Below are 20,498 nucleotides of genomic sequence, written 5' to 3'. Positions count from 1 at the left end.
CAGGGAAGGAGGAGGAAAGGAAGAAGGGGAAGGGGGAGAAAAAAAGAAGAAAGAGAGAAAGAAAGAAAAAGAAAAAAAGAAAGGGAAAAGGCAGACAGGAAAGAGGAAAGGAAGAAAGAAAGGTAGAAAGCAAGTAAAAATCTGTGCTGCAGTGATGGTTAAAAGACCAGGCTGGCTGGCACCCCAGCTCCCCACCCACCCACAAGCTGTACGGTATTACTTCACCTTTCATTGTTCGTCATCTCTACATGGGGGATAAGTATCCTCCTTCCTGGGGGTTATGAAATGAAATCTTGTACTTAGAGTGCTGACACGGCATTTGATAAATGGTGGTAAGAATTATAGGAGTAGCCCACCCTTACCTGAGCTTAGTGGGAGCCAGGTATTACTTTAGGAGCTTTATATTTATCAACCAATGTGTTCTTCCAAACAGTCCTACATGGCCCTGACCGGGTAGCTCAGTTGGTTAGAGCATCGTCCTGATATGTCAAGGTTGTAGGTTTAATCCCAGGTCAGGGCACATACAAAAATCAACCAATGAACGCATAAATGAGTGAAACAACAAATCAATGCCTCTCTCTCTCGTCAATAAATAATTAAAACAACAACAACAACAACGTCCTATGGGGAGGTGATAATGACACAGAGAGGTGAAGTGACTATTATAATCACTGCTGTTGTTATTGTTATAAAATTTCAAGCCAGCTGCTACCTTCCCCAAGGAACTAACTTTAGTTCAATTCCTCCTGAGTCTCTTCAAGTCGGAAAGCAGTGGGTAGGGTCCCGCGATCCTTCCCACAGAAAGGGGCTCACCTTCACAATGACATCCATGACCTTCTGGTTTTCCCTCTTGGTTTCCCCAAAGGACCTGATGTTGAAGGAGCAGATCCTGAGGGCAAGGGCGCCGTTGATGGCGAGGAGGAGAAGCAGGGCGGCCAGCGGCTGAGACATCCTGGCGCTGCTCCTGGGCTCAGGGCTGGGTCGGGGACAGCAGTGTCCGGAGAACAGCAGTGTGTGAAGTCCCAGCGCGTCTTCAGGCCACCTCCTCGTGCTCAGCAGACTTATAAAGCCTGCAGACAACAGGAATTACTGGATTCCTGGTTGCTACTTTCACTTTTCTGAGGAACTGAAGATCATGGGTTTCATTCCCTAAGGAAATGGGCTTGTCTTTTAGGATCCCCTGTTTCTGTCAGTCTGGTAAGGAAATTGGCCTGCCTCATTTAGGCACCATCCCCGGCAAAGTCACTTGTATCTCCACCCGAGCCAACTCTGACATCTGGGAGCCAGCTGTGGCATCTGGTTATCTCTCCTGTGGTCCCAAAAGGCCTTGTGCCTTTTCCTGAAAATGGATAAAATTAGAAGTGGCGCACCCCAGAGGGCACCTGGGTGATGGAGCCTCCGGTGGGGGGCAGGGAGGCAGGGGCAGGGAATTCTGCTGTTTTCTGCCAGCACCGGGATTTGGCAGCCAGCTGTCCCTTGGTGCACCCAGGCTCTGATTCTGCAACCACTCTGATGCGCGTCATTAAGGTCAAGTCGAGTTCGAATGACATAATTTTTAAAGGCCGTTTTACGTGTGTACTTTAACACACCAAATGCTAGCAGTGTGCTGCAGGGCGAGCGATCCCTGGTCTGCTAGGATGGGTCAGAGAAATGTCCTTGGGCTTTTAAGGACATCTAAAGCCCCTGGAGGGATCCAGGATACAAACGGATGTGATGTTAAAACCTGTGAGAGCCATGTGGCCCCAAGAAAGAAAGTTTTGCAAGAATTGGAGGGTTTCAGCTCAAGTAAATGGACTCTTAGAGATTTGGGCAGGAAGATCCGAAGATCTGCAAATCATAAGAAATATAAAGTTCAGTCAAACCTAGGTGAGATTTCCAGACTTTGGCAAAGCAAATCCTTCTGTGAAGAAGGCAGATGATGAGCATAACTGGAAAACCAGGGTTGGGATCTCTGGACCACATCCCCTTGAAGTGATGGGCATGTGGCCGTAGCCCAGGGGAAGTATGTATATTGCCAACATACGTCCAGTCAACAGCCTGGCCAAAATCTCTGGTCAGAACACCCAGGCATTCTAAGAAGATAACCCCAAATAGTACATGGAAGGATGTAAGGGTTTCCTGAGCTCCTGGTGAGCTGAATCCCCTGTTACCTATGGCCCAGACCTTGGGCCTGGGTGAATCTCTGGTGAGTGAAACTCTGGCCAATGGGGTGGTGATTGTCAGCCTTGACAATTGGCATCTCCCAACTGGAGGAAGAATTAAGTGAGGCACACATTTTTTGTGTCTTTTAAGAAGGGATTTGTATATATGTGGTATTTTATAAACTTGTAACATTTTGGCCTATTAAATTGACAATCTTATAATGCCAACATAAAATGTGCAATTGCTGGGGGGTGGGCATCAATTTAGATTTGTGACTTTAATTTGAAACCTGAGTTAACGTACAGTTCTGGAACATTTATAAAAATTTTAGGTTGAGGCCTGGTAGCTCAGTTGGTTAGAGCATTGACCCAAAATACCAAGGTTTAGGGTTCAATCCCCGGCCCAGGCTTATATAAGCCTTAAGCAATGACTGCATAATTAACTGGAACAACAAATCCATGTTTCTCTCTCTCTCTTCTTCTCTCTCCTTCTTCCCTCCTTTCCTCTTTCTCTCAAAAATCAAGCAATAAAATTTAAAAAAAAATTTAGGTTAGCAGTGTTTTATAAGTTCAATTTATTAGAGCTAGAATTATTTAGTATTATAAAAAGATAGCTTTTTGTTAGTTCAGACAGTTAAAAAACTTTACAAGAAAATAGGGTACAATTTAAACATTAAAAAAAAGTTTTAAAATTTTGTAAATGGGCCCATAAGCCCTTAATAGTAATCATTTACATTTGCTAGATTCAAGGTTGATAGATGTAGCAAATAAAAATACAGAGCACGAAGTACATCTGACCTTTAGATAATTTGAATTTAATTTGGCATCCTATACCTGGCATCCTAGCTGGCCTTATAAAAAGAATAAGAACTTTCATAAGCCGAACTGAAAAGCATGGCATTTTCCAAGGCAATCGCCACCTTGTCAAGGTCCTGGGGAAGGTTTTATTTTTGTTCCCAGCGTGAAAAATCAGCTAACCTATAAGATGATCGAACGAATCAGTTTTTGCATTATTAACTTTGATAATTTAAATATTAATTTGAAAAATAAAATAAACCTCTGAAGAGTGGTTTCTGCATATAGCTGTTGCCCTCGAGGACTTAAAAAAAAAAAAGTCACATGAACAGACCGAAGAGACTGGCCCCATTCTGTAATTAGCACACTCATTGCATGGAATTGGACTTTAAAAAGTAGCTGGGTTCTGGAAGAAAAGCCCTATGCTTCAAAAATTCCTGTGCTTCATCTCACTCACTACTCCCCCAACCTCTTCCTGTGGCGCCTCCATTTCACAGATGAGCAAACCAAGGCTTGTGCCCAAGGATACACAGCTAGCATCTGGCAGAGCTGGAATTCAAACCCAGTTGCTGACTCCAGACCAGCCTTCTCCCCGCCAAACCAGGCAGAGTCTCAATAAGGAATTCAACGGCTAGAAGGACTTCCACTTTTTACCGCATGCACTTTGGTATTTGATTTTTTTTAAAAAAACACGCACTTATTTAGTAATTAAAAAAGAAAAGTGCTAAAAGCTTTTTATGTTTAAAGCAGATTAAACAATGTCCATGCCAACGTGTCTCTGTGCAGCTAAGCTGTGGGCAGCTTTCACCCGGTTCCAGGAGTCATCGGCATCGGAGGGCCGGTGACAAGGCTGTGCTGGCCAGCTCGGCTGGGCAAAACCGAAACCTTCCCTCATCCCCTGCTGGGCTGGTGTTGGGAACTGGAGAGTGTGAGGCAGTTCCCTTAGGAGCCTGGGGCCTGGAAGGAAGGGCAGCCACTGGCCTGACCCTCGCTGAACACCGAGGGGTCCTTTCTTCTGCCGCTCAGTGGCTACGGATGGCATTTCCTGGGGGATGTACTTCCAACACTCGTCTACAGGGTGCTCCTGAGAAATGGATAAATATATATCGCTTCTTTCTGGAGATTTATAATCCACATTCGCATATTAAATGTTCTGAAAAGTTCTGAATTTATTGTCAATGGAACCCTTTTCTTCATATAATCCCATTTAATATCTTGAGCAACGTCCACCTTGACAATTACAGGAATAGTCAGACCTTCAAGGCCGTAAGCTCAAGTTCTTGTCTTGCCAATCAGTCCCTACCAAGGGGTCCCATGCAAGTCACATGAGTGGGCAGAAATGCGGTCCAAGAGTTCAGACACAGTGGCAGCCACGGCCATGCACCCCGGGCCCTGGTGGGCAGGAGTCAGGGGGGGCCCATACACTGAGGTGCAGGACACCTCAGAATTTGAGGAAGGCAAGACGGAGATTCCAGAGGGAGTAAAGGTGCCACAAGCTGAGTCACCCAAAGCAGCAACAAGAAACAAGGAGCCTGTGGGAAAGTCCCCGATACTGGCAGGCGATGAGTCCCGTGACCCAAACAGGTGTTTCCATGTGTGATGCTACTCTTCACCTAACAAGGAATGAGCCCCAGCAACACTCTTGTAATGTATGCCGATTGCTCCAGTCATCTCGTTTCACAACCAGCTGGGGTTTGGCGCAGGGGAGGTGTGTTACGTAAAGCTGCCTGAGGGAGACAGACCTCACCTTTGTCTGATGGTTTCCAGCCAATGAAGCAGGCCCAGGGTTTATTTATTTTAAAAAACAAACAAACATTTTATTGATTTTTTTACAGAGAGGAAGGGAGAGGGATAGAGAGTTAGAAACATCGATGAGAGAGAAACATCAATCAGCTGCCTCCTGCACACTCCCTACTGGGGATGTGCCCACAATCAAGGTACATGCCTTTGACCGGAATTGAACCTGGGACCCTTGAGTCTGCAGGCCGATGCTCTATCCACTGAGCCACACCGGTTAGGGCCAGGCCCTGAGTTTAGACCTCATGCAGCATGTTCCACACAGGCCTTGCCTGGACCTCAAGCAGGTCCCTTTCTGGAGGGCAGGCCTTGGTGTGGCACTGCTCTGATGAGAACCCTTGAAATGATCTTTATCTGCCATAAAGGCAAGCTCCTTACTGAGGCCTTTACTTATGCACCTCTTCAAGGTCACATGGCTCTACTCTCCTCTTCCTCCCCCAATGGGCTCCCCTCACACGGCCTAGCTTTCAGTTCCCACCTCAGGGCCTTTGCATAGCTGTCTCTTCCACCTTCAATGCTTTCGCTTCCTCCCATCTCAAGGTCTCAGCTAAAATGCCACTTTCAGAGAAGCCTTGCTGGGCCCCTCAGCCCATCAGGCTCTTTCCTCTTACTGTCTTTCATGGCCTAGTTCTTCTGTTTTGTTGTCTAATGTCTGTCTGCCTCCCAGACAGCTCTGTGGGGCAGGGACACCTATGTGTGTGTGTGCATGGCTTAGAACAGGTCTGGCATGTAGCAGGTGCCCAATAAATCATTGTTGAATTCCTGATATGATGCTCTGACTGACTCCAGAACCCAGCTTCTCCACCACCTTGTGAGAGTGCTTACATGGTAGATCTGTGACAATTTATTGAGTTTCTCACTGAAGGGCAGACTCAGCACAGTGTCTCAATCAGGGTGATATTCTGTCTTCAGTATGAACTGTGCACAGAATGGATTGCTATCACTATTTTACAGATGAGAACATTGAGAGATAAAGAAGTCAGGCCCCAGCCGCTGACTGTGAAGTGATATCAAAGGCAGGAATTCGGGTTCTCAGGATTGATTCTTTTGCCAACCCTTTCTTTATAGACTCAAAAGGGCACATTAACTTGGACCTTGTCTGGCCAGTCGAAAACTCTGTGCTGATGCCGTTGCAATGAATGGTTTAGATCTTCCAGGGGGACTAGAGTGAGGCAAATGGCACACTGGCCTCTGATGCAAAATGTGAGCGGGAGCTAAACAACTCAATAATCCAGATAAATAATATTTTAATGCAATATTTTGAATAACCAAAATTAATGCAGAAACATCCATGATGAACAAAGTATCAACATCTTTAATAATGACAGAACCCAACCCTGAGCTTTCACGACCCTGCCTCATCCACCTCACCCTAATCCTGCCCCTGGGATCTGCAGATCTGTGAAACCATTCTGGGCACCCCCAGAATGGAAAAGCCTGTCGGTCAAAGGATGACACGGGGGGGGGGGGGGGGGGGGAAACAGAGCCCTCTTCTGGCTGATAGTCAGCACTGTTCCTCTCCTGGGGAGCCAAGTTCACCGTCTGTGCATCTCAGTGCTCGGACAGACCCTGTGGGCACCGCCATGCTTCTCACCCTGACCTCTCCATGAGACACCTAGGTTGAGAGGTTGAGGCAGGTCACCCGCTGCCGTTGAAGCCCCAGGCCACCTCTTTGTCCTGGCCACCGCACGGCCCTGGGCCCGCTGCCTTTCTTTCATTACCACCAGAACAAATATGCCCCAGGACGTGTCCTTGCCTCTTTGGCCTATCCTAAAGCTGACTGTTAATAGACAGTACGCCTTTCCAAGCCAACCATGAGAGAGGCCGGTGAGGAAACAGGTTCAAGAGGTGGAGGGCTTCTCACAGCTGCTGACGCGTGGGCCTTGAGCAGGGAGCTGGCTGCCTGCCTAACTGCACAGTGTCTTATTCTTCTTAAGGGTTTGGTAGTTTCTCAGCTTTATTCTATTCATGTTGTATTTTTCAATTATTTTAAATGTGCATAAAAGTTGCTAATATAGCCCCAAACTCTTGTGTACTCTTTACCCAGACTCATCAATGAATATTTAGCCCCATTTGCTTTTTCATTAGTTTTCTATATATAAGGATGTCTCTCTCTTTTTTTTCTGAACTGTTAAAGAATTAGTTGGAGACATTCTGACCCTTTGCCCCTAAACACTTCAGGGTAATTTCTCAAGGACAAGTACATTCTCTTATATAACCACAGGACAATATGAAAAGTTTAGCAATTATAAGATATTATCTAATTTATGAACCTTATTCAAATTTTAACAGTGACACTAAATAATGTCCTTGACAGCAATTTTCCTTTCTGGCCCAGGATCCGATCCAAGATTGTGCATTGCCCCTAGCAGTCCTGTCTCCTTGTCTCCTCTAACCTGAGCAGTTCGCTGGCTTCTCTGTTTTCTATGTCCTTGATGCTTTTGAAGTGTACAGGCCAGTCATGTTGTTGCATCTCCCTCAGTTTAGGTTTGTCTGAGGTTTCCTCATGATTAGATTCAGGGAATGCGTTTGGGGCAGGAATACCACTAATGCATCTCACGGAATTTCTTAAAGGAGCTTCCCCTGGTGTTCACAGGACAGCCGGTGACTGAAACCCAGGACGCAGATTATGATTTAAAAGCTCCTAACCTCAGCACCTAACTTTTAGTACGTGCTGCTATTTGAGACTGCATTTGTTGATTTGGGGGGTGTTCTCCCCTTGGAACAATGTTGTTGGGGTGCTAATGTTGGATCACAGCAGTAATAAAACAGTAATAGCAACTACAGGTATTGAGCTGTATTAGGCCCCATATTACACATCGTCTTTTCATGTACTAGGCCTTTAAACCTCACTACCACCCGGGTACTACTCTTTTTTTTTTTTTTTTTTAATATATTTTATTGATTTTTTTACAGAGAGGAAGGGAGAGGAATAGAGAGTCAGAAACATCGATGAGAGAGAAACATCAATCAGCTGCCTCCTGCACCCTCCCTACTGGGGATGTGCCCGCAACCAAGGTACATGCCCTTGACGGGAATCGAACCTGGGACCCTTGAGTCTGCAGGCTGATGCTCTATCCACTGAGCCAAAATGGTTAGGGCCACCCAACCAGTTAGGGTACTACTTTATCTTCATCTTATGGGTGAGGAAACTGAGCCTCAGGGAGGGTCCATCTCTTTGCCTCAGGTCTTCCAGCTAGGAAAGGCACTGCCAGGACCGTTAGACCCCTGAGTACAAGCACCTGGTCTGTCTCCTACACCATGTCACCCCTGGCACTTACTGGTGACACGGACCCACGAGTATTCCAGCTTGGAACACTGAGATAATCCACGTCCCTACCCCCTGCCCCAGACTCCCAGCAAATGGGGACGTTTTCTCTCCATATTCTGGAACCCCCTGCTTACCCAGCACATAAGGGGCATGAGAGCTTGGGAGACACCCAAGCTCTGATTAGCAGACCTCAATAGGTTGTGTGATGTCCTCTAGGAGTCATCATCATGCATTGGGCAATTATTTAGAAATCCAACTGTTAACGTAAAAACCATTGAAACCTGTAAAGAATTTTTGTTAGTTTATTTGAGCCAAACTGTCGACATATGCCGGGAAGCAGAACCTCAAGGAATTGAGATAATGCTCCAGAAAATGGTGGGGTTACATTTGTATTTATACATTTGCAATCAAAGGAGGGACGTAGGTGGGTTACATGAAATTCATTGGTGATAGATTAAGGAGGAAGGATAAAGCAAAGCAAGGGAAACCCCTGGGATTGGATAAAAAGTAAAATGATGGACACACACTTAGGTGGGTGCAGGATCAATTAACATGATAATGAAAGAATTTGTGGTATCTGCCCTGGCGCCCAGCACAACATTAGGTTGTGCCCCAGGGGCTCCAGAAAAAGGGAAGTTACAAGTTACCCAGACATTTCAAGGGTATGTTAGCATAGATGCAAAAAGACAGGCTCAGTTAAGGTAAAGGTTGACCTTGTCAGTGAAGATACTGGCCTAGGACGTAGCTGCCCACCATCACTGCTTTTAGTTAAAGTTTAATTTCAGACCATCCTTTGTGGTTACTTTAGGTCTCTGAGTTTGCAAGACTGCCATGCAGGCCTCCCCTGAGCTTGTCAGGTCAGCATGTGGCCCCTTTTGTCCACACAACGAAAACTACATCTATCCCAAAGACAAGGCGAAGTGAGCAACTATGAGCAGAAGATGTCAATCCTTATCAAACAGTGACTCATGAATGAGTCTCAAGGCAGGAACCACACTCCAGGAGGAGAGTCCCCGCCACAGGCAGAACCTGCTCCAGAGTCATCTCAGAACCAGATTAGGTGCAGGCCAGTGACATTCATAACACAGGACCTTAAGAAATCAGCCCTGGAGACTTGTTGACACAAACCTGGGACTAGGGATCATCTTGCACTGTGGGTGTTTTGGAGGATTTCACTATTCACTCATTTAACAATTCACCCTACTAAGTCTAAGTGTGTGTGTATGGGGGGGGGGGGTGGGCGTGGTACAAAGATAAGTAAGACAGTTCCTGCCCTTGGGGACTCATTAGGATGTGGGATCTAATTGAACTAAAATTAGTTCATTGGACTTACCTTTGGATTCATAAGTTTCCTGCATCCCTGAGCTATCAGTCCACATCCATTGGCCACAGAATGGTCATGATTTTCATGACCAATGTAAATCTTGGACTCAAACCTTATAGACCCCCATGGCCACCATATTATCTGGACTATTGTGACTTCTCTGTGGAGTTGGGGAGGGTGACCAAGCATCTCATTTGCCTTGAGGAGGAAACTGGTCTTTGCAAGGCCTGTCAGGCCATAAAAACTGAACAATGCACTGCCCTGGGGTGGGGGGGAGGTCGTTATCGCTGGCCCCAGGACAGATCGGCCCATATGACCTGGGAACCCCCAACACCTGGGGGCCTTCCTGTAAGCCCACGAAAGGGGGCGGAACCGTATCTGCAAGACAAAAACCCCAGCGGGGTATGTATAGAAAGGCTCTCTGCATGTTACTTCACTCTGATTTGGAAATTATTCCCGGAGTCTGTAATTAAAACAGTGTTCCTCCACTTCTTTAAAGCTTCGCTTGGTTTTTCTGGGGTCTTCTGCAACAGCCTGAGACTGAGGGGGTGCTTTCAGTGTACAGGCAGGGAAAGTCCTGAGCAAATCTGGATGAATTTGTCACCATAGTGTGAACAGGGGCAGCAGGAGGGGAAGAGGTAGGTGGGAGAGGATTAGCCAACAGTCAGTTGTTTACAACTTTAGTAATACTTAGAGCAAGTTTATGAAGTCAATACCATCATACCCTTGTTTACAGAGGTGTAAACTTGTCGGAGTGGATTCTGTAAACGGCAGAGTCAGCCTCCCAGAAAGCGAATCCTGTGTTCCCAGCCCTGACTGCACAGCCTGAGATCGCACGTGTAAATGTAGTGACATGAAGTCTCAAGACTATATTTGTAATTAATTCTCAGAGATTGGAAGCTGACTCCTCTGGAAGCAGAAGTCATTGGAACTTATGTTTCTATGGAGACCAATCATATCCAATCAGGCTCACATATAGCTGCAATGGAGGGGAGCTGACGTCACTGAAAAGAGGTGCATTTTTCTTAAGGAAAAGACGCTCAGCCGCAATTTCCTGAACACCCCCCAATGCCCATTCCATCATTTGCAACGTCAGTGGAGTCTGCAAAATGTCAGTCTTACACAAGCCCTAAAGGTGCTCATGGAGCACTATGGGGAGCAGTGGGTTGAGAGCATGGATTCAGGAGACAAGTCTCTATTGCACCAATCGCTGACTATGTGACCTTGGGCAAGTCACCTAACCTCTAAGCTTAGTTCCCTCATGTGTTAAACTTGTGGCCATAACAACACCATATGTGTGGCTGTTGTGACGATGAACAAATGGGATAATGCATGCAAAGCACAATGCCCAGTACCAGTACAGAGCAGGCAATTACGAAATGTACACCAGTGTGGCTCAGTGGTTGAGCATCAATCATGAACCCCGTTTCGATTCCTGATCAGGGCACATGCCTAGGTTGCAGGCTCGATCCGCAGTGCGGGGGGGGGGGGGGGGCGGGGTGCAGGAGGCAGCCAATCAATGATTCTAGCTCTCTATCCCTCTCCCTTCCTCTCTCTAAAATCAATAAAAACATATTTTTAAAAGAGGAAAAAAAGAAATGTACACTAGCTACTAATTGCCATCTGCCCACCTTACGGCTTGAAATAAAAATAACCCACTTGGGAACTAACAGAAAGGGGCAGATGATATCTAGACCTCACAACTGGCTTCTCCTAGCTTCACCTGCCCCATCCTTCTCCGCTCTGTCCCAGTACCCATCCTGCTTCTGACTCTTTGGCCTGTTCATGACCAAACTTGGTTCTCCTGCTCCTGGCCCCTTTGGGTACCCAGGACTCCCAGTTCCCAGAACCCCAACCTGGGCACCAGGACCACAGCCTGAAGGGAGACCAGGCTGTGATCCATGCATACAGATGTGTGCCCTGGCTCCCTGCAGGACCTCAGCAGGCCCGAGAAGAGATCTTTGGCCCTAACCGGTTTGGCTCAGTGGATAGAGCATCGGCCTGCAGACTCAAGGGTCCCAGGTTTGATTCCGGTCAAGGGCATATACCTTGGTTGTGGGCACATACCCAGTAGGGAGTGTGCAGGAGGCAGCTGGTCGATGTTTCTCTCTCATCAATGTTTCTAACTCTCTATCCCTCTCCCTTCTTCTCTGTAAAAAATCAGTAAAATATATTTTTTTAAAAAGAGATCTTTGTTTTTAGTGTTCTGCAGTCTCACTACAATGTTTCCTGGCATTATGTATCCTGCTTTAGATATGTTATGCTTTGTGTATCTGTGGATTCATGTCCTTTTTCTACCTTGGAAATTCTTAGCCATTACTATCTCTAATATGGCCTCTCCTTTTTTATCTCTGTTTGTGATGCTGATTGAATGGATTTTGATCTTCTCAGTCTATCCTGCGTATTCCATATCTTTTCAAAAACATTTTCATGTCATATCACTCCATGCTGAATTCTATGTAATCTCTTCAGATATGTTTCCCAAATCACTGTTTGGTTAATCGTATCTATGAGACTCCTGGGTGCTTTCCTACAGAAAGCATCCTTGTTTTGTTTATCATTGGAATGGAGTGAAGGAATGCTACCCATCTGAGACCACTTCGGCTCATTTCAAGGGTCCTGATAAGTATGGGACTCTAGGTTCAGCTATTCCACATTGGAGCTGGATAAGATCTCCTAATATTACTTAGGGTCTGATATATATGTTTGGTCTTGGGAAAACCTTGCATTTCACATTTATTTGTTTTTCACTGTCCCCTACTCTTATTTTGACACACGTTCAGCCCAGCAACACATGACAAAGTCTATTTTATCTAGGATAGAGGTGTTTTGAGAAGAAGCATGCTTCAGAATATCTGGTATACCATATGTTGAGATGCAATTTGAATTTTAAAAGTCGAAAAGTGAGACTATTAAATTTCACCATGTTTTTTTGGCTTATTCCACATTATTGAAACAATTTGAAATCCAAATTTTCTCCCCAGCTTCTTTTGATTTAAAATTTGATGGCAAGTCTGGATTTCTGCTTACATAAATTCTTATTATTTTTTTTTTTAATGTCAGAGAACTAGAGCATTCAATTAGAAAATTGCTTCCACATAGATACATAGAACAGACTGACAGCTGTCAGAGTGGAGGAAGTTCGGGGGGTTGGGGAACTGGATGAAAAAAGGTGAAGGGAATAAGCAAAAAAAAGCACCTTCGTGCATGTGTGTGTGTGTGTGTGTGTGTGTGTGTGACATAGACACGGACAACAGTATGTGATAGCCAGCGGGAAGGGGGGGGGGTGGAGTTGGAACTGGGCAAAGGGGGGATAAATGGCAATGGAGACTTGACTTTGAATGGTGAGTGCACAATGCAGTATGCAGATGACATATGATTGAATTGTACACTTGAAACCTGTATGGTTTTATTAACCAATGTCACCCCAATAAATTCAACTTAAAAAAGAAAATAAAATTGCTTCCAGTCTAATATTGTCAGATGAAAGAAAGTTGGGCCACTGTTTAACCCAGCCGTGGGCAAACTACGGCCCGCGGGTAGGATCCGGCCTGTTTGAAATGAATAAAACTAAAAAAAAAAAAAAGACCGTACCCTTTCATGTAATGATGTTTACTTTGAATTTATATTAGTTCACACAAACACTCCATCCATGCTTTTGTTCCGGCCCTCCGGTCCAGTTTAAGAACCTATTGTGGCCCTCGAGTCAAAAAGTTTGCCCACCCCTGGTTTAACCGATGAATTCACTGGCCTGTGTTGTTATGCAGTCTAGATTGCTTTATCTTGCCCATAAACAGATAATAAAATGTTTTGTCCAAAGCCTACTACAGTCCGGGTTCTGTATGTAATCCAAATCTACTTACGCTAGTAACTGAAAAATCATTCCTTTGCTGTGATTATGCACAGTGAACCCATACAAGCTGTTCTAGTTTAATAACAGCTGTTGTTCTAGTTTTATAATCATGTGCAGAACTTTGCTAGAAATAACACCAGACCACTTGGTCTCTGGATTTGTATATTAATCTTTCTCCCTATTTGAAATGGGACCCTCACTCTAATTAGAGACTTCTGGCTTCTGAGATCATTTCTAAAAATCCTCTTAGTATCCTGGGCAGTACTTTCTCTTGACCTGACAAACGGAGCTAATTTAAACTGCTGAGTGTCCTTTCCCTGTCTTTTCTTCCTGCCCTGGGCTTGGTTTCTCTCTTTGTGATATTCTAACCTGACCAAATGGAAGCTTTCTCCATGACGAAGATGAAGTAAAATAGGAAACTGGTAGCTTTGATTTCCCTCTGACATCTGTTACCATCACAGATGCTCAATTCCTTTTTTATTCATCTTCTTGATCCAAATGTGAATTAATAAATTAAAATTTTCCTGTCTTTAGAATTCCAGTCTCAACCACTCTGAGCATTAGTATCCCTTGCCTCTTGTTAAAGGTCTAGGTTAATTTTTTGGGAATTTCTGCCCTTCCAACTTATATACAGGTGCTTGGGCAACCTGGCCCAGAGCTCCTTGTGCAGCCCCACTGCTCTCCTGAGGTCTCCCCTTTCCTTCCCATCCTCTCTGGCTAGTGCTGTGCTTAACGGGCATTTTCAGTAATTTTAGAACCTCCTTATTATTGAGTCCTTCCTCCCATGATCATATGCTACATTTGACATAGGCTGACTTGCTTTGTGATCTACTTTTATTAAGTCTTGCATTGATATTCCTTTTTCAGGTGTATATAACAACCTGTAATTTAGACTCTATTCCTTAAGAGAAGGATGTAGGGCCTAATCACATGCTCCTTGTTCTGCAGCCTCTGCAGATGGATATGATGGCTTGACCAATCTTGGCCCTGACCACTGTACCCTGGGTTTTCCAAAGGCACTAGTCTGTCAGCCCCTCTACAGGACATCTTATTGATCTTCCACAGCTTGGCCCTATACATAAGCAGATGCTCGATAAACATTTAATTCATAAACAAATGAATCTCTTTCCCTTCGGTGTGCCACTGAAGATTCTGATGTCGCCATGAGCTGCCAACCTGCCTAGTGTTACAGGTGTTCTAAGAACAAGCAGCCAAACCCAAAGTCTCCCTCCCGCCGAGGTGTCCCTGATGCCAACGTCCACCTCTTTGACCTGGTGCGGAAGAAGACAGGAGTGAAGGAGTTCCCACCCTGTGGCCACATGGCGCCCGATGAACACGATGCCCGTTTTTGTGCCAATACGTACATGGTGAAAAGCTGCCGCAAAGATGGCTTTCACCTCTGAGTGTGGCTCCCCCCCTTCCACGTCATTTGTATCAACAAGATGTCCTGTAGAGGGGCTGGCAGGAGTGCCTTTGGAAAACCCAGGGTACGGTGGTCAAAGCCAAGATCGGTCAAGCCATCATATCCATCTGCACAAGCTGCAGAACAAGGAGCATGTGATTTAGGCCCTACATAGAGCCAAGTTCAAGTTCCCTGGCCACCAGAAGAAGAGGGGCTTTGCTAAGTTTAATGCGGATGAGTTTGAAGACATGGTGGCTGAGAAGCAGCTCATCCCAGATGATTGTGGGGTCAAATGCACCCCTAATCTGGTCCCCTGGACAAATGGCAGGCCCTGCAGTCGCTTGGGCGCTGACACCTCCTTACACCCCCCAATAAATCTTAATTCCTGTTCGGAGAAAGTAAAAAAGAAAGCCATGAATTGGCAATATTTTGAGTTGTTTAGAAAGAAGATGCTTTTTCTGCCTAAAAATGTTCATAGTTCATAGATTTCTAGATACAAGCTCTTTCAAGGTCAGCCTTTGTCATATCTTTCTTATTTATTTATTTACTTGTTGTTAATCCTCACCGGAGGATATTTTTCCATTGATTTTTAAGGAGAGTGGAAGAGAGAGGGAAAGACAGAGAGAAACATCGATGTGAGAGTGTGGGGCGCGGGTACGGTGTTTTGGCCAGGTTCAAGCCTCGGACTATTGAAAGGACAGGGTCCTCTCATTGCCACGTGCAAGTCCCAGCTGGAAGGGCAGGGCCCTCCCAGCACAATCATAGCCAATGGCTGTGGTTGTAAGCTTGAACCTATGGTCCGAACACGTAGCCCCACGTGCCTTGTGCTAGAGTTCAGGTGCATGTAGTTGAGTGAGGTTGGAACTCACGAGAATGTTGTAAACAACGTGATCACGCCCCTACTTTGCCTTGTGGCATCTGCTATAAAATAAAGACAGGGCTTGTGGGCGCTGGCGCTGTCTCCTCATCAGGGAGCAGCGTCCCACCGAGACCCAGCTTTCATTCTCTTGTCTGTCTTTTCTCAATCCTTTCACCCCCCCACTCAGGATCACCTTAGGCCGTAACAAGTGGTGCCCAAGCAGGCCCCTTTGGCCGTAACAAGTGGGGTTGGAACAGGCCTGAGTTCGGGGGAATGTAAAAAGTGGTCAGGTGAAAGGAGGCTCCAAGGCACGTGCAGAGAGTAACCTTTAAAAGCAAAAGTAAGCCCTAACCGGTTTGGCTCAATGGATAGAGCGTGGGCCTGCAGACTGAAGGGTCCCAGGTTCGATTCCAGTCAAGGGCATGTACCTTGATTGCGGGCACATACCCAGTAGGGAATGTGCAGGAGGCAGCTGATCGATGTTTCTCTCTCATCGATGTTTCTAACTCTCTATCCCTCTCCCTTCCTCTCTGTAAAAAAATCAATAAAATATATTTTTTAAAAAAAACCTAAAGTAAGAAAGCCAAAAAACAAAAATAAGGTAGGGAGCCGAAGTGTGGTAATATTAGCTCGGTGTAAAACTTGGGAAATTCAGGATCCCAGGAAGGGGATCACTAAAAAAAAAAGGCTACAAGCAGAAAGTAAGGCTAAAAGCAAAAGTAAGGTAGGGAGCCGAGGTTTGGTAACAGCTCGGTGTAAAACATGGGGCAATGCTTAATTGAAGCACTTTTAAATTTCTTAAGGAGAGAATAAGTAAAAAATAGAAAAGAAATAAGGTAGAAAAGCATAAAAAGAAGTGGATCCCTAAAAACAAACAAGCAAACAAAAGCGGTAGAAATAGGCAGTGGAGAATAAGAAATCTCTTTGGTTTTGTTAAGCTAAAGATAGGTAAGGTAGAAATAAGCTGTAGAAATAGAGAAATAAGTAGAAATAAGCAGTAGAAATAAGCTGTAGGAATAGAGAAATAAGTAGAAATAAGTGGTAGAAATAAGCTGTAGAAATAAGCGGGGGTTGCAACCCAGGAAAGGTTTGGGCAAGGGCAGCCAGGCGTACCTATGGTTCTGTAAGCCGGGGTTGCAACCTAGGAAGGTTTGGGCAAGGGCAGCCAAGCCTACCTACAGTTCATAGTTAGAGGTAGAGAAATAAGTAGAAAATAAGCAGTAGGAAATAAGCGGTAGGAGAAATAAGCTGTAGTAGAAATAAGTGGTAGAAATAGAGCAATAAGTAGAAATAAGCGGTAGAAATAAGCTATAGGAATAGAGAAATAAGTAGAAATAAGTGGTAGAAAATAAGTAATTAGGAGGTACAAAATAAGGTAGAAATCTCCTAGGTTTTGTTTAAGCTACTGTAAAGCAGAAGATGGCTGTGGTTGATGATGTTTAAGGAAGTTACTTTTGTTTTAGACCTAGATTGTAAGCTCTTGCAGCTGTTGCATTGTTTCTAGGCTTTGGTTATCTTTGTGCAACCTGATAGCTCCCTGGGACTTTGGGTCTGTGTGAGACCCCAGACTCAGAGCTGGAAGTCTCCAGCTCTGCAGGACTGAGGGTTGCTCGTTTCCATGCAGCTGCGGTTAAAGAAAGAGGCTGAGAAGGGACCAGACTTCCACCTGCGTGGACAGGGCTGATTTGACTGGGACTGATGCCTACTCAGTGCCGAGGTCAACCGTCCAGCCTGATCCAGGGGACTAGTTTTGCATCTACGACATCTTCGCATCAGCGGCATCTTACTACGCTAGTGACCGAGGTATCAGCATGGAGTCAGCTGAAGAAGATGGCAACTGAGGCCAAGCAAATGTTAGAAAAGCAAGTGGAAGCTGTGCTAGCGTTGGTGAACTGTCAGTTTTCTGTAAAATCTTACGGAGCTAAATCTAAGGACTTTGAGTAAGATATCCTGAAAATGTTGACATGTTTGTAGTTTGATTTTGCATTGGTATTGCTTTGTTATTAGCCAGAGTTTTGTTCTCTCTTGTTAACATTGCTGTGTCTATAGTTTTGTTAATAACCAGAAGTCTGTTTTGATGATGCTGAATAATTTGTTTAGAGTTTTTTGGATAATGTAAATGGGCGTGTTTAAAAACAAAAGTAAAGGGGGAGATGTGGGGCACGGCTACAGTGTTTTGGCCAGGATCAAGCCTCAGACTAATGAAAGGACAGGGTCCTCTCATCGCCACGTGCAAGTCCCAGCTGGAAGGGCAGGGCCCTCCCAGCACAGTCATAGCCAATGGCTGTGGTTGTAAGCTTGAACCTATGGTCCGAACACGTAGCCCCACGTGCCTTGTGCTAGAGTTCAGGTGCATGTAGTTGAGTGAGGTTGGAACTCACGAGAATGCTGTAAACAACGTGATCACGCCCCTACTTTGCCTCATGGCATCAGCTATAAAATAAAGACAGGGTTTGTGGGCACTGGCGCTGTCTCCTTATCAGGGAGCAGTGTCCCACTGAGACCCAGCTTTCATTCTCTTGTCTGTCTTTTCTCAATCCTTTCACCCCCCCACTCAGGATCACCTTTGGCTGTAACAAGTGGTGCCCGAGTAGGCCCCTTTGGCCGTAACATGAGAGAAACACATTGACTGGTTGCCTCCTACACGAGCCAGGGCCCAGGCAGGGAAGGAACCTGCAAGCAAGGCACATGCCCTTGACCGGAATCGAACCCGGGACCCTTTGGTCAGAGGCCGACGCTCTATCCACTGAGCCAAACCGGACAGAGCTATCTATTTTTAAAATATATTTTTACTGATTTCAGAGAGGAAGGGAGAGGAAGAGAGATAGGAACATCAATGATGAGAATCCTTGATGGGCAGCTTCCTGCACGCCCCCTACTGGGAATCAAGCCTGCATCTCGGGCATGTGCCCTGATGGGAATCAAACCATGACCTCCTGGTTCATAGGTCTACACTCAACCACTGAGCCACACCGGCTGGGCTCATATTTAATTCCATTACCAATTATGGCAGCAGGCATCTTAATGGTTAGAATGCAGACTTTGTGTTCAGACATACACAACATGGTTTGGATTCTGACAGTATCACTTACTAGTCACGTGCCCGTGGGTAGGTTAACCTCTCTGAGTCTCAATTTCCTCATCTGTAAAATGCCGCCAATAATAATACACACCTCACAGGTTCGGTGAGATAATGCATGTGAAGTACTGAACACAGAATGACTAATTAATACCTGCTTGCTCTGTGCCACTCATCATGCTGGCCCCTGTGGATATGGAGGTGAAAAAGGAATTCACAACTAAGTGGGGTCAAGATGAATAAATAAATCATCATCTACAATGTGCCACAGGGTATGGGTGATGGAACAACTAATTTTTCAGAGGTAATCAGGGAAGGCTGCTGCGAGGTGGAGATATCTGAATTGCACATGGGCCAGGCGCTTGGTGCTTGGCTCACAGTTGCCATGCAATAAATGCTTGGAGAATGAATCATGCAAATTGCTCAGAGGCCAGGGAGGCTGCCAGCTGACATCTGAGTCCACAGAGTACCTTGTGTCTTTCATTTTTCCCCTACATGCATTTCCATGTGCTGACATGGCCTTTGTATTTGTTGTTACTCATGATTCCATCATAATTTGTGTGTGATCCCTGATGGAATAGTTTCTAATATTTTCTTATTATTAATAGACTCTAAGTTTCTGAGGGCAGCAAGTATGTCTTTGTTCACCCAAAGTGTACCTGGCATGTAGTAGGAATGTTGAATTAATAAACGCCTTTGACTGCTGGCCCCACTATGTCCTGACTATGGAATCTTGAGGGAGTCACTTAACCTCTGTGCTTCAGTGTTCCCATCTGTAAAGTGGGTTAGCACATCTCACAGGTGGTGGTGAGAGCTAAGTGAGATGATGCACAGTGTCCATCAGGTAACACATGTGCCTTAAACAACGGTGACCATTGGCACCACTCAGCTCTAACTGGTATGCTGACAAGTCCAGGAGATGTTTACAAATGTGATCGGGTGCAGCCTGGGGTGCTGCTGCACCTGCTGGCAGGTGAGAGGTTCCAGAACTCCTTTCTAATGCTCAGGTGAGACCTGTCAGATCGTAAGGAGTCTCTATTTGGGATGCCATTAGGAATGTGGGTGGCCCCTTGGACTGCTCCCTGACCTCCACCCTCTCCTGATTCTTTAGGGACATAGCTCAGGGCATTGCTGACTCAGAAAGGGTATTACAGGTGAGTCCCCTCATCTCCTCCTGCCTCCTTGGCTTCACTGTGAATTGGGGGGGCGGGGGGGACCTAATTAAAGCTTCTCTCCTGTCAGTCAAACAGGTCAACAGGTGGGTAAGAGTCACAGAGAATGTGACTACCACTGGGCTCAACTCAGTGTGTCAAAATATAAAACTGCCCTGACCGGTTTGGCTCAGTGGATAGAGCGTCGGCCTGCAGACTCAAGGGTCCCAGGTTCGATTCTGGTCAAGGGCATGTACCGTGGTTGCGGGCACATCCCCAGTGGGGGGAGTGCAGGAGGCAGCTGATCGATGTTTCTCCCTCATCGATGTTTCTAACTATCCCTCTCCCTTCCTCTCTGTGGGAAATCAATAAAATATATTTTAAAAATATATATATATAAAACTAGGGGCAAAATCTCTAGATTTAGAAACTTCAGACCCTAGGAGGCCCCTGAGGCCGCAGGCTATGAATTTAAAAAAGGGCAATTGCACATTTTTAAGGTTTTGGAGAGGAAAAAATTTCAAATTTAAGAATTGTTTTCAAGTTTCTAATACACCAGGTAAAGTTCATTGATGGCTTCTGGGCAGGCCTTGTGGGAAGCCCTTCATGCATTTCATTTACTTATTTATTTATTTGCCCCTCCTCCCCCCAGCACCTTTTTGGTGAATGCGCCCTGAGCCTAGATTGCTAAGTGGCTTGTGGGGATTAAAAGACTGGCCAGTTTTATTCCTTGCTGCCTCTCTGGGCCTGCTCTGGGTGTGCTGGAACACAGCTGGCTGGGAAAGGTTCACAGTGGGGACAGATAAGGCCCGAGAGGTGGAATTCA

General features: G+C 45.6%; 1 protein-coding gene and 1 pseudogene across 1 annotated transcript in view; one reads left to right on the top strand and one right to left on the bottom strand.

The window, feature by feature from the left end:
* Positions 1-20,498, bottom strand: part of DNASE1L3 (deoxyribonuclease 1 like 3) — a 43,339-nt gene that overhangs the window by 20,349 nt on the left and 2,492 nt on the right. Inside the window, exon 2 of the mRNA XM_036331774.1 lies at positions 814-1,070. Within this exon, the coding sequence (XP_036187667.1) occupies positions 814-951 (138 nt within the window). The 5' untranslated portion in view covers positions 952-1,070. The remainder of the gene's footprint in view (positions 1-813; positions 1,071-20,498) is intronic.
* LOC118668578 lies at positions 14,345-14,935 on the top strand (annotated as a pseudogene).

The sequence above is a fragment of the Myotis myotis genome, unplaced genomic scaffold, assembly GCF_014108235.1.
Source record: "Myotis myotis isolate mMyoMyo1 unplaced genomic scaffold, mMyoMyo1.p scaffold_m19_p_13, whole genome shotgun sequence".
Classification (NCBI taxonomy): domain Eukaryota; kingdom Metazoa; phylum Chordata; class Mammalia; order Chiroptera; family Vespertilionidae; genus Myotis; species Myotis myotis.
The sequence above is the reverse complement of the archived record's forward strand: the minus strand, read 5'-3'. Positions and strand labels throughout refer to the sequence as shown.